This window comes from Penaeus monodon, chromosome 7, assembly GCF_015228065.2.
Source record: "Penaeus monodon isolate SGIC_2016 chromosome 7, NSTDA_Pmon_1, whole genome shotgun sequence".
Classification (NCBI taxonomy): Eukaryota; Metazoa; Arthropoda; class Malacostraca; order Decapoda; family Penaeidae; genus Penaeus; species Penaeus monodon.
Window position 1 is genome coordinate 21,176,140 of NC_051392.1, and position 12,500 is coordinate 21,188,639.

The 12,500-nt window shown below is 27.1% G+C and overlaps 1 protein-coding gene across 1 annotated transcript in view; it reads left to right on the forward strand.

Annotated features, from left to right (window-relative positions):
* Positions 1 to 8,014: 8,014 nt before the first annotated feature.
* LOC119575121 (S-methyl-5'-thioadenosine phosphorylase-like) overlaps positions 8,015 to 12,500 on the forward strand; it is a 58,050-nt gene continuing 53,564 nt past the window's right edge. Inside the window, exon 1 of the mRNA XM_037922550.1 lies at positions 8,015 to 8,154. Coding sequence (XP_037778478.1) covers positions 8,073 to 8,154 — 82 coding nt within the window. The 5' untranslated portion in view covers positions 8,015 to 8,072. The remainder of the gene's footprint in view (positions 8,155 to 12,500) is intronic.

Genomic DNA, 12,500 nt, shown 5'->3' on the forward strand with positions numbered 1-12,500 from the left:
TAAAACTTTATTTTTTTTTATTATGCACGAAGTTATGGACTACTTAGAGAAAATGGAGTCGTGCAAGAAAACATATACCACCTGGGTAAAGCAAATCAAATGACAAAATAGACACTGGAAATGGTAAGAGAGCTAAAAACACTTAAGCAGAAAATAACATTGCCAAGAGGAGACATAGTTTTGTCACGGGCAAACCAATACTCATGAGCACCCAGCCTACAAGCACCCATCAGACTGGCCGCTCAAGTAAGCCTAATACCCTATTTTGGGCCACATGGGGGCAATGAACCAAATGAACGGATCCAAAGGTTTAAAATTCATCACTTACTTCAACTCTTTTTCCTTAATCAGTACAAAACAAATTTACCTCTAAATATTCAATATTTTAAATATAAAAATACGCATATATAAAGATAGCAAATCTCTACTTTCTAAAACATGAAAACAGAAAAATAATTCCTACACACTCACTTCTTGCGCCTCGCTTGCAAATGCGCTTCCATAAACTTATTTTGTTCAGTTGTTCATCCAGCCGCATGATAACACTCTGTGCATCATTGGCATTGTTCTTCTTTGTTCATGAAGGCATCAACATCTTCCTGAAAGTAGATAGCAAAATTAAAGTTTTGTCCCATTAAGTTCCAATAAAAGGTTAATATCAGCTAAAACTTTAACTAATTAGAAAAAAATAATCAAACTGAATAATAATCCCATATTTAAAAGGGCTATCACTTTTTCCTTCACATCCAATTTACTTCTGCAAGGCAAAAACTTTTTCAATTAGCTTCAACTTCTAGAAGACAAGTTATGAACCAAGTAAAATATTTCTCTCTTCAAACGGGTCTGTCTATGTGTCATGACTGGGTGTGCCCTTCAGGCATTGCCTGAGGGGAGGGTTGAACTGCCCCCCCAACACCCCCGGGAAACACTGTCTTCACCTTGGTGTGCACAGCAAGATAGAGCTGAAACTTGGGAGTAATGAGTAGACTTAGGCTGCAAGCAACACTTTGAGATCTTTTTTCTTTATTTGTAAGTATTACCGTTCGTGTCTACAGATTACTTCTTGTACAGCATCTGCAATGTTTAGCCCTCTAGAAGAATAGCTTAGTGCATCCATAATGTAAAGATTAAGCTGAACATTTACCAGCACCCTTTCCTTCTTTCCTAAAAGTTATTTGGGTAAATATTCATAATACATTTGCATGACCGATCATGACAATATTGGTATCGATAGATTCCTCTTACTCCATAATACCCAAATATATATATATGCCTTAGAAATCCGCCCAATACCCACAACCTTGGCCCCAATAGCAAAGGAGGGTACAAATGGTACCAGGGAAATTGCAGGGTGAAATATGAATAATATACAGAGGAATGCAGAGAGCAGAGCCTCCTGCATTTGATTATATTTATCTATATATACTCTCCCATGGGGGGGTGCTGCACCTGACAACAAAAAGTTTACCATGTATGTAAGTAGGATAGAGCACAGGACAGACTCAGTATCAGGCACTCCCACATGTCAGTCGTATGTTCTTTCCCACGTTCCATATGTGCAGGATTCTTTGTTTTCCATTCCGAGGGGGTGCCAACCCCCTAGAGGTGACTTTATTCCGCATATAGTCTTAATCTGGTGATGTATTATTTGTATATTATTTTACCTGAAATTTTCCCCTGGGACTTTCATGCCCCCTCCCTCCCTATTAGGCCAGGAATGTGGGAGTTGGGGGAGGGGAGGGGGGTTCTGTGGTAAATGTCCTACGCACATGGGTAGCAGAGGTGAGGGGAATCCATAAAAACCACTATCATCGCGATCAGTCATGTGAAACTACTATGAACGTTACCATTATTTGTGATGGACAGCTTTAACACTCTATAACACGCCTAAAATAACTCAGAACAAAATATAATATTTACAAGGTCGGATGGCTGTGAGAAAATTTTGAACATTACCAAACTAACGAGGTAATTAGTGCATGGGAACAGGTGCCATGCCAAGAGACAACTTTCCCGATTCCAAATTCCTCTGGAAAAAACAACCCAGTTAAAATTGAAATCTAAAACACGGTATAGACTAGCATTAATATAACCGCCGCGTGTCTCGAGAAGTGCTTTCATACAGACGGGAATTAATGAGAAAAGGCCCCGAGTCTATTAATAGTCTTCGGGAGAAACAATGTAAATGCACGTCTACATCCTACCTTGTAAGAATGACACTCTAATCCCCCCCAAAAATCGATCAATAGGATTAAGATGAAGAACAAAAAAAAAACAACAAATTCAACTTATAAAGCAGATCACAGCAAATAAATAAAAATGATAAAAAAAAAAACATGCCAACCCGCATGACTCATGACAGATACGCTATACCGTCTGTTTTCCCGAGATTACACCCCCTTAGACACCCCCTTTTCCATATACCCACCCGCATCGTGACATTTCCATGCCGCAATTCGAACTTACAAAAAACTGGGCCTCGGGAATGCCATATAACTCTTGGAATCGTCCAGAGGTTTGTCTTCCTCCCCGGCCATGATGTTTACGTGTTCCAATACTCTGGCGACTCGCTGCGGGATTTCTCTTATTCTGATTTATTATGCTGTTCTTTTTTGTCGTGAGTTATGTGTCTTTGTTATATAATTTTTTATATATTCTTAAGTTTTTTTTTTTTTTCTTCGTTGTTGTTTTTTTTTTGGGGTTTAATCGGGGGGAAATCTTGTGATTGATTTTAATTTAGTTTATATCCTTGTAATTTGACATTCTTAATGGTTTTGTGGAATTTATATTTCAATAAAATTTATCTTTTTTTACAAAATTTTGGGGTATCTATCTAAGCACACTTTTATATCATCTTTTATCGTACTTTTGTCGAGGGTGTGTTTCCTCGGGATAATTCGGAATCAATAAAGTCTCTTGAAATGCTTTCAAACAATAAAGCTCAACAAAAAATATGAATATTGCAAATTTCTTTCTTGCCTGACATCATTTGTTAGATTATTATTCACACAATAAACTAAAGTAAAACCCAGAATTTCCGTAATAAACGAAAATTACATTTATTTCACACATGTTTTACCATATACTCTGAAAATATCCGGGGATGAATCATACAAAACAAATATAAATATGAGAAATCCCACACTGAGTTACCATTATAATGTAATTCTCAATAAAAATAATCAAATTCAGTATCTGATACTCCGAATGCCCGGGAATTTTTCGACGTTTTAAATTTCACGTATCCTAATATTCCCTATTTATGGGCATGAATTTCTCCTCCTATTTTTTCCCTTGTCTTTTTTTTTCTCTCTCTTTAATTTCTAATTCTCGACCATGGCGTCATCGTCTCATTAACCCTCGTTTTTTTCAACCCATTTTCCCACCCTTCCCCTTTTTTTTTTATATCATTATCATCCTTGTTCCCAATTATTGCAGTAGTTCATTTCCCGGTTGTCATTAAAACTGTATATCATTATCACCAGGATCCCCACCACTTCATGATATTATCTTTATTACTATCATTATCACTAATTCCATCTTCATTATCATATCACTTTTGTTATAATGTCAGTTTTTGTTATCGCTTTTTCATCATTATTACTTCTTAGTTGACATTTTTCTTAGTGATGCTGTCCCGATCCTTTTTAAGCATTATCATTGTTATTATTTTAGTAAAAATAATAATGGTTATCATTATTATTACATCATCATCACCCTCATCATCATCATAATCGTTATTATTATTATTATTATTACTTTATTATTATTATTATTATTATTATTATTATTATTATTATTATTAAATTTTCCTCATATTTTTTATTATTATTGTCATTATTATCATTATGATTTTTTTTATTATTGTTATTTATTTATTATTATATTATCATCATCATAATCATTTATACTATTATTATTATAATTATTATTTTTTCTTATTGATACTATCATTATTACTGTCATTGTTATTATAATTATTATCAATAAAAATAATAATAATTATTTTTATATTATTATTATTATAGTTATTTTGTTATCATGATCATCATCATCATTATTATTATTATTATTATTTCATTATTATTATTATTATTATTATATCTGTTATTATTATCATTTTATTATTTATTATTATTATTATTATTATTATTATTATTATTATTATTATTATCATCATCATCATCATCATCATCATCATTCATTATTATTATTATTATTATTATTATTATTATTATTATTATAATTAATTTTATTATTATTATTATTATTATTATTATTATTATCATTATTATTATTATTTTTATTATTATTAATATTATTATTGATATTATTATTGTTCTTGTCATTATTACTATTATTTATTTATTATTATTTTTTTTTATTATTATTAATGTTTTTATTATTATTATTATCATTTCATAGTTAAATTATATTGATATTATTATTATCATTATTATTATTATTATTATTATTATTATTGTTATTGTTATTATTATTATTTATGATTAATTTCTATTATTATTGTTGTTGTTGTTATTGTTGTTATCAATAATAATGATAATAATAATAATAATAATAATAATAATAATAATAATAATAATAATAATAATATATTTTTTTATTATCATTATTTTAATATTTTTAATATATATAATAATAATAATATTAAATAATAATAATAATAAAAATTATTTCATTTATTATTATTTATTATAAATTTTTATATTATTTTTATTATTATTATCATTGTTTTTATTATTATTATTATTATTGTTACTATTGTCATTATTAACTATTATCATCATTATTATTATCATTATCATTATTATTATTATTATTATTATTATTATTTTTTATTATTATTATTATTGTTATTATTGTTATTTCATTATTATTTTATTATTATTATTGTTATTATTTTTATCAAAATGATCATTATTATATATCATTATCATCATTAACATTATTATCATCATTATCATCATTATCATTATTATCATTATTATCATCATTATACTTTTTATCAGTATGATCACTATTGATATTGTTAATGTAATTATTATTATTATTATTATTTTCATTATTGATATCATTATTTATATCATTATTATTATCATTACCATTATCAATGATTTATTGTTAGCATAATCATCAACATCATCATCAATAACGATTATTTTTATTTTTATTATGGTATGTTATTATCATTTTTATTATTATTATTGTAATAATAATAATCATCATCATCACATCACATTTATCATCATCATCATCACATCATCATCATCATCATCATCATTATCATTTTTATTAATTGATATTATCATCATCATCATTTTCATTTTTCATAATTGTTATCTTCATCATATCTTCATTTTCATCTACCTTATTGGAAGTAGCATTGTTATTTGATTATGACGAGATACCTTCCATATGAAAATGAAAAAAAGGATGAAGCACCTCGAGTTTATTGTTAAGTCTCTCTTCTATCTCTTCTTCTATTCTTCTCCCCTTCTCTCGTCTATGCTACTATCACTATGACTATAATACTATGTTATTATCTTTACCATTATCATTATCATTTCCATCTTTACCCTTTGTTATCGTTATCATTGTATTTTATTAGCAAGATTATAATATTTAGATATAAGAAAGGTACCTAAAAAAAGCTAAAAAATATTAAACAAAACAAAGCAAAAATAATGAAAAAATACAAGGACTTTTATATATCTAATCCCTTTTAAGGGTATTGCATCAAGGGTCTCTTGAAAATCTCAATCAAAACACATTGTTGGCTGATCGGCTCTGAGATAACAGCCTAATACCAATAATAATATTGTAAAAATTCTTCTAAACAGCTGTCAACATGAGTAAAGTGAAGGTAAGTGTCAGATTATATGTTGTCTTTAGATATACAGTTGGGGGGTAGCTAAGAGTAACCGAATTTTTACCCGAAAAAGAACTTTGTAGTTCAATTTAGGCCTGAGGAGAAATGCAAATAGGAGAGTAAGAGGTCTGTAGAACTTTTTGTCGTAAAACTACCATTCAGGTAAGCATTTTTATGATATGCCATTTATTAAATCACATGTTCAATTTTCCTGAAGTAAGCCATTTGTGGTGTGTGTTTGATCGTTTATATACGACATTAACGAATTCTTTCCGTTTTTGGTAATCAAGTTATCCTGTTATGAATCCATTTACACGCTATTTTTGTCCATTACTTGCTATATTATCTTTAAGATGAGCTGTCTGAATCCTTGTACAGATTGGGGATCATTGGTGGATCAGCCTTAAAATCCATCCCTGTTTGAGGAGACTAGTGAATGCACTGTTCAGACTCCCTATGGAGATCCTTTTTGATGTTCTGCGTGAAGGTCTCATAAATGGGGTACCATGTGTGCTGCTGGCAAGGTGGTTTGGGAGGATAAGTATTTTATTGCCTTTATGTCCGTGGGTTATTTTTATATTTTAAAAATTTTACTTTTTATTGTTATTGGTTCAGTTATTGTCACTTATTTTTATGCTGTTATTATTGTCATTGCTAATGTTGTTACTGTTATTATAGGGTTGAAGATGATGATGATAATGATAATGATAATGGTGATGATCACCACCATCATAATCACCACCATCATAAACCCCCCCACCATCATAAACCACCACCATCATAACCACCACAAACCACCACAATTACTGTTATCATGACTATTATTGTTGTTTGTATTTGTAATATTATTTTTTAATTATTATTAGTATAATAGTAGCATAGTAGCAATACATTATTTTTTATTTTATTATAGTTAAAATAATAATAATAATAATAATAATAATAATTATTATTATTATTGTTATGATTATATTATTATAATTATATTCTCATTACTAGCATTACCGATCTCACTAGTATTATTATTATTATTATTATTATTATCAGTATTATTATTATTATTATTTTTAAATTATTATTATTGTAATTATTATTATTGTTTTTATCGTTATTGTCATTGTCATTGTCATTGTCATCATCATCATAAATAAACCATGTTATTGACATTTGTTATCATCATCATTATTATTATTATTGCTAGAATCATTAACATTGTCATTATTGATATTGATATTGCTATTGCTAATGCTATTCTGTTGTTATTGTTGCTGTTTTTATTATTGCCGTTATTATTACTATTATTATAGTTATTATTTAGTAGTAGTATTATAGTTATTATTGTTGTTATTGTTATTTTATTATTATTATTATTATTATTATTATTATTGTTATTATTATTTTTATTATTATTATTATTATATTATATATTATTGTTATTTATTTTATTATTATCATTATTATTGTGTAATCAGTTTCAGTGAAACTATTGCTTGCTTTACTCTCTCTCCCTCTATCTCTATCTCTTTCTTTTCTCTTTCCCTTCCTCTTTTTCTTGATCTTTTTTCCATGTATTTTCTTTTTCTCATCCTTTGTTCTTTCTCTTTCTCTCTTTCTTTCTTTCACCTTCTCTCTTGTAATTAAACTTTGTTGATGGACTGTTCATGATTTCAGGCATGGAAGGAAACACACCATTATGCCAACCCAAATGTGAACTACCGACCCAAACCCTAGGGGCACTAAAGGAAAAGGGTTGTACACATGTTGTTTGTGTCGACTGCATGTGGTTTCACTGCAAGAACATATTAAGCCTGGGGACTTGTAATCATTGACCAATTCTTTGATAGGTATATTTTTGTTTTTCTACAATTTGGTTAGTGATCAGTCGGGGTTTTCCTTTTTTAGGGGAAGGGAAGTTTAAATAATTTGAAATAAAGTTTAGTTTATTTGATTTAGGGCTTTCTTAGATGTTTGAAATTTAGTTTTTCCAAGTGGTATTAAGGGGAAGAAGAAAGCAAAGGTAAGGGTGTTATATTTTTGAGAGATATATCAGAGGTGGAAAATAATTCCATTTCCAACTTTTACTTGACTCTAGTTTACATGTCATATTTTCAGAACTACCAAAACGTCATCAGACTTTCTATGATGGTGCTGATAACCACCTCCAGGAATTCTTCACCTGCCCATGGACACCCCCTTTTGCGGAGACACTCGCAAGCTACTCCTTGAATCATGCCAGGATTTAGGATATACTGCACATCCTACAGGTGATTATATTACATTTACACACACATACATATACTATAACTATATATATATATATATATATATATATATATATATATAATATATATATATATATATATATATATAGTATATATACATACAACATACATACATACATACATAAAATACATACTACATACATACATACATAAACATCATACATACATACATACATACAATACAATATTTTATATATTATATATTATATATATATGTATGTATGTATAATATTATTATGTATAAATATATATAATTCATATTAATATAAAAATAATATATTATATAATATATAATATTATATAAAATAATATATATTATATACATATAATAATATTATATATATAATATAATTATATAATATATATATATATTTTTTTATATATAATATATATTCATATATATATATTATATATTATTAATAAAAATTTTTCTATATATTATACATACATACATTTTATATATTATATATATTATATATATTATTTGTATGTATGTATTTATGTTGTATGTTGTATGTAGTATGTATGTATGTAGGTATGTATGTATGTAGTTGATTATGTATGTATTTTATATATATATATATATAGTATATAATATATATATATATATATATATATATATATATATATATATATTATATAAGTATTTTATATATATGTATTTGTGTGTAAATTTAATATAATCACCTGTAGGATTGCAGTATATCCTAAATCCTGCATGATTCAAGGAGTAGCTTGCGAGTTTTCTCCGCAAAAGGGGGTGTCCATGGGGAGTGAAGAATTCCTGGAGGGTGTTTTCAGCACATCATAGAAGTCTGATGACGCTTGTATTCGAAAATAAAGACATTAAAACTAGAGTCAGTAAAAGTTGGAAATGGAATTATTTTCCACCTCTGAAAATATCTCTCAAAAATATAAACCCTTACCTTTGCTTTCTTCTTCCCTTAAAACCACTTTGGAAAAACTAAATTTAAACATCTAAGAAAGCCCTAATCAAAAAAAACTAAACTTTATTTCAAATTAAATTTAACTTCCTTCTCTAAAAAAGAACCCCAACTGACTCACTCCAAAATTGTAACACAAAAATATACCTATCAATGAATTGTCAAAGTTACAAAGTCCCCGGCTTAATATGTTCCTTGCAGTGAACCACATGCAGTCGACACAACAACATGTGTAACAACCTTTTCCTTTAAATGCCCTAAAGGTTGGCTCGGTAGTTCACATGGTTGGCATAATGGTGTTTCCTTCATGCCTGAAATCTGAACAGTCCATCACAAAAGTTTAATTACAAGAGAGAAAGGGGAAAGAAGAAGAAGAGAGAAGAGAAAGAAAAAAGGATGAGAAAAAGAAAATACAATGGAAAAAAGATCAAGGGAAAAAGAGGAAGGGGAAAGAGAAAAGAAAAGATAGAGATAGAGGAAAAGAGAGTAAAGCAAAAACAATAGTTCACTGAAAAAAAGATTACACAAATTTAAAAATGATAATAATAACATAAATAACAAAAATATATAATAAATAATAATAATAATAATAATAATAATAAACAATTTAAAAATAATAATAATAATAAAAAATAATAATTTAAAAATAATATTAATAATAATATAATATTATTATTATTATCAAATTTTTATTAACAACAACAACAACAATAATATAATAATAATAGTAATAATAACAATAATAATAATAATAATAAAATAACAATAACAAATAATACTAATACTACTACTACTACTACTAACTATAATAATAGTAATAATAACAGCAATAATAAAAACAGCAACAATAACAACAGGAATAGCATTAGCAATAGCAATATCAATATCAATAATGACAATGTTAATGATTCTAGCAATAATAATAATAATGATGATGATAACAGTGTCAATAACATGGTGATGATGATGATGATGACAATGACAATGACAATGACAATAACGATAATAACAATAATAATAATTACAATAATAATAATAATAATAATAATAATAATAATAATAATAATAATAATAATAATAATAATAATAATAATGATAATGATAATAATATAATTATAATAATAATAATCATAACAATAATAATAATAATTATTATTATTATTATTATTATTATTATTATAACTATAATAAAAATAAAAATAATGTATTGCTACTATGCTACTATTATACTAATAATAATTAAAAAATAATATTACAAATACAAACAACAATAATAGTCATGATAACAGTAATTGTGGTGGTTGTGGTGGTTAGATGGGGTGGTTATGATGGTGGTGATTATGATGGTGGTGATTATGATGGTGGTGATCATACCATTATCATTATCATTATCATCATCATCTTAACCCTATAATAACAGTAAACATTAGTCATGACAATAATAACAGCAATAAAAATAAGTGACAATAATGAAAACCAATAACAATAAAAAGTCAAATTTTGAAAAAGAAAGGGGCATAAAGGGAAAAAAATACTTATCCCCCAAAACCAAACCCTTTCCAGACACCCTGGTACCCCATTTATGAGACCTTCACGAGAAAATCAGAGGATCTCCATGGGGGGTCTGAAAAATGCATTCACTTCTCCCCAAAAAGGATGGATTTAAGGCCCGATCCCCCAATGTGCCCCAAACGTACAAGGAATTCAGAAAAGCTATCTTAAAGATAAAATAGCAAGTAATGGACAAAAATAGCGTGTAAATGGGTTTTAAAAGGATAACTTGATTTCCAAACGAAAGAATTCGTTAATGTCGTATTAAAAGATCAAACCACACACAAATGGCATTACTTCAGCGACAAATTGAAAATGTGATTTAATAAAAGCATATCATAAAAAAGCTTACCAATGGGAGCTTACGACAAAAAATCTACAGACCTCTTAATCTCCTTTTTGCGATTTCCCCAAGCCCAAATTTAAAATAAAAGTTCTTGGGGGGGGGCAAAAAATTTGTTACTCTTAGCTACACCCCCTGTATATCTAAAAAACAAATAATCTGCACTTACCTCACTTTTCTCATGTTGACAGCTGTTTAGAAGAAATTTTTTCATATTTTTATTGGTATTTGCTGCTTATTCAGAGCCGATCCCCCAAAAAGTGTTTTTATTGAGATTTCAAGAGACCCTTTATGCAAAACCTTTTTAAAAAAGGGGTTAGATATATAAAAGTCCTTGTATTTTATCATTATTTTTTCTTTGTTGTTAAAAAAATTTTTTAGCTTTTTTAGGTACCTTTTTTATTTAAAAATTATAAACTTGCTAATTAAAAAAACAATGATAACGATAACAAGGGTAATGATGGAAATGATAATGAAATGGTAAAGATAAAAAACATAGTATTATGTCATGTGATGTACATAACAGAGAAGAGAGAGAGATAGAAGAGATAGAGGAGACTTTAAAATAAACTCGAGGGGCTTCATCCTTTCTTTCATTTTTTTGGAAAGGGGTCTCGTCATAATCAAATAACCAAAGCTACTTCCCAAAAAGGTAGAGAAAATGAAGATATTGATGAAGATAACAATTTTTTTTAATGAAATGATGATGATGAAAAACAATAACAACAATAATAATAATAATAAAATAATAATAGTAATAATAATAAAATAATAATAATAACAATAACAATAACAATAATAATAACAATAATAATAACTATAATACTACTACTAATAATAACTATAATAATAGTAATAATAACAGCAATAATAAAAACAGCAACAATAACAACAGGAATAGCATTAGCAATAGCAATATCAATATCAATAATGACAATGTTAATGATTCTAGCAATAATAATAATAATGATGATGATAACAGTGTCAATAACATGGTGATGATGATGATGATGACAATGACAATGACAATGACAATAACGATAATAACAATAATAATAATTACAATAATAATAATAATAATAATAATAATAATAATAATAATAATAATAATAATAATAATAATAATAATAATGATAATGATAATAATATAATTATAATAATAATAATCATAACAATAATAATAATAATTATTATTATTATTATTATTATTATTATTATAACTATAATAAAAATAAAAATAATGTATTGCTACTATGCTACTATTATACTAATAATAATTAAAAAATAATATTACAAATACAAACAACAATAATAGTCATGATAACAGTAATTGTGGTGGTTGTGGTGGTTATGATGGTGGTGGTTATGATGGTGGTGGTTATGATGGTGGTGATCATCACCATTATCATTATCATTATCATCATCATCTTCAACCCTATAATAACAGTAACAACATTAGCAATGACAATAATAACAGCAATAAAAATAAG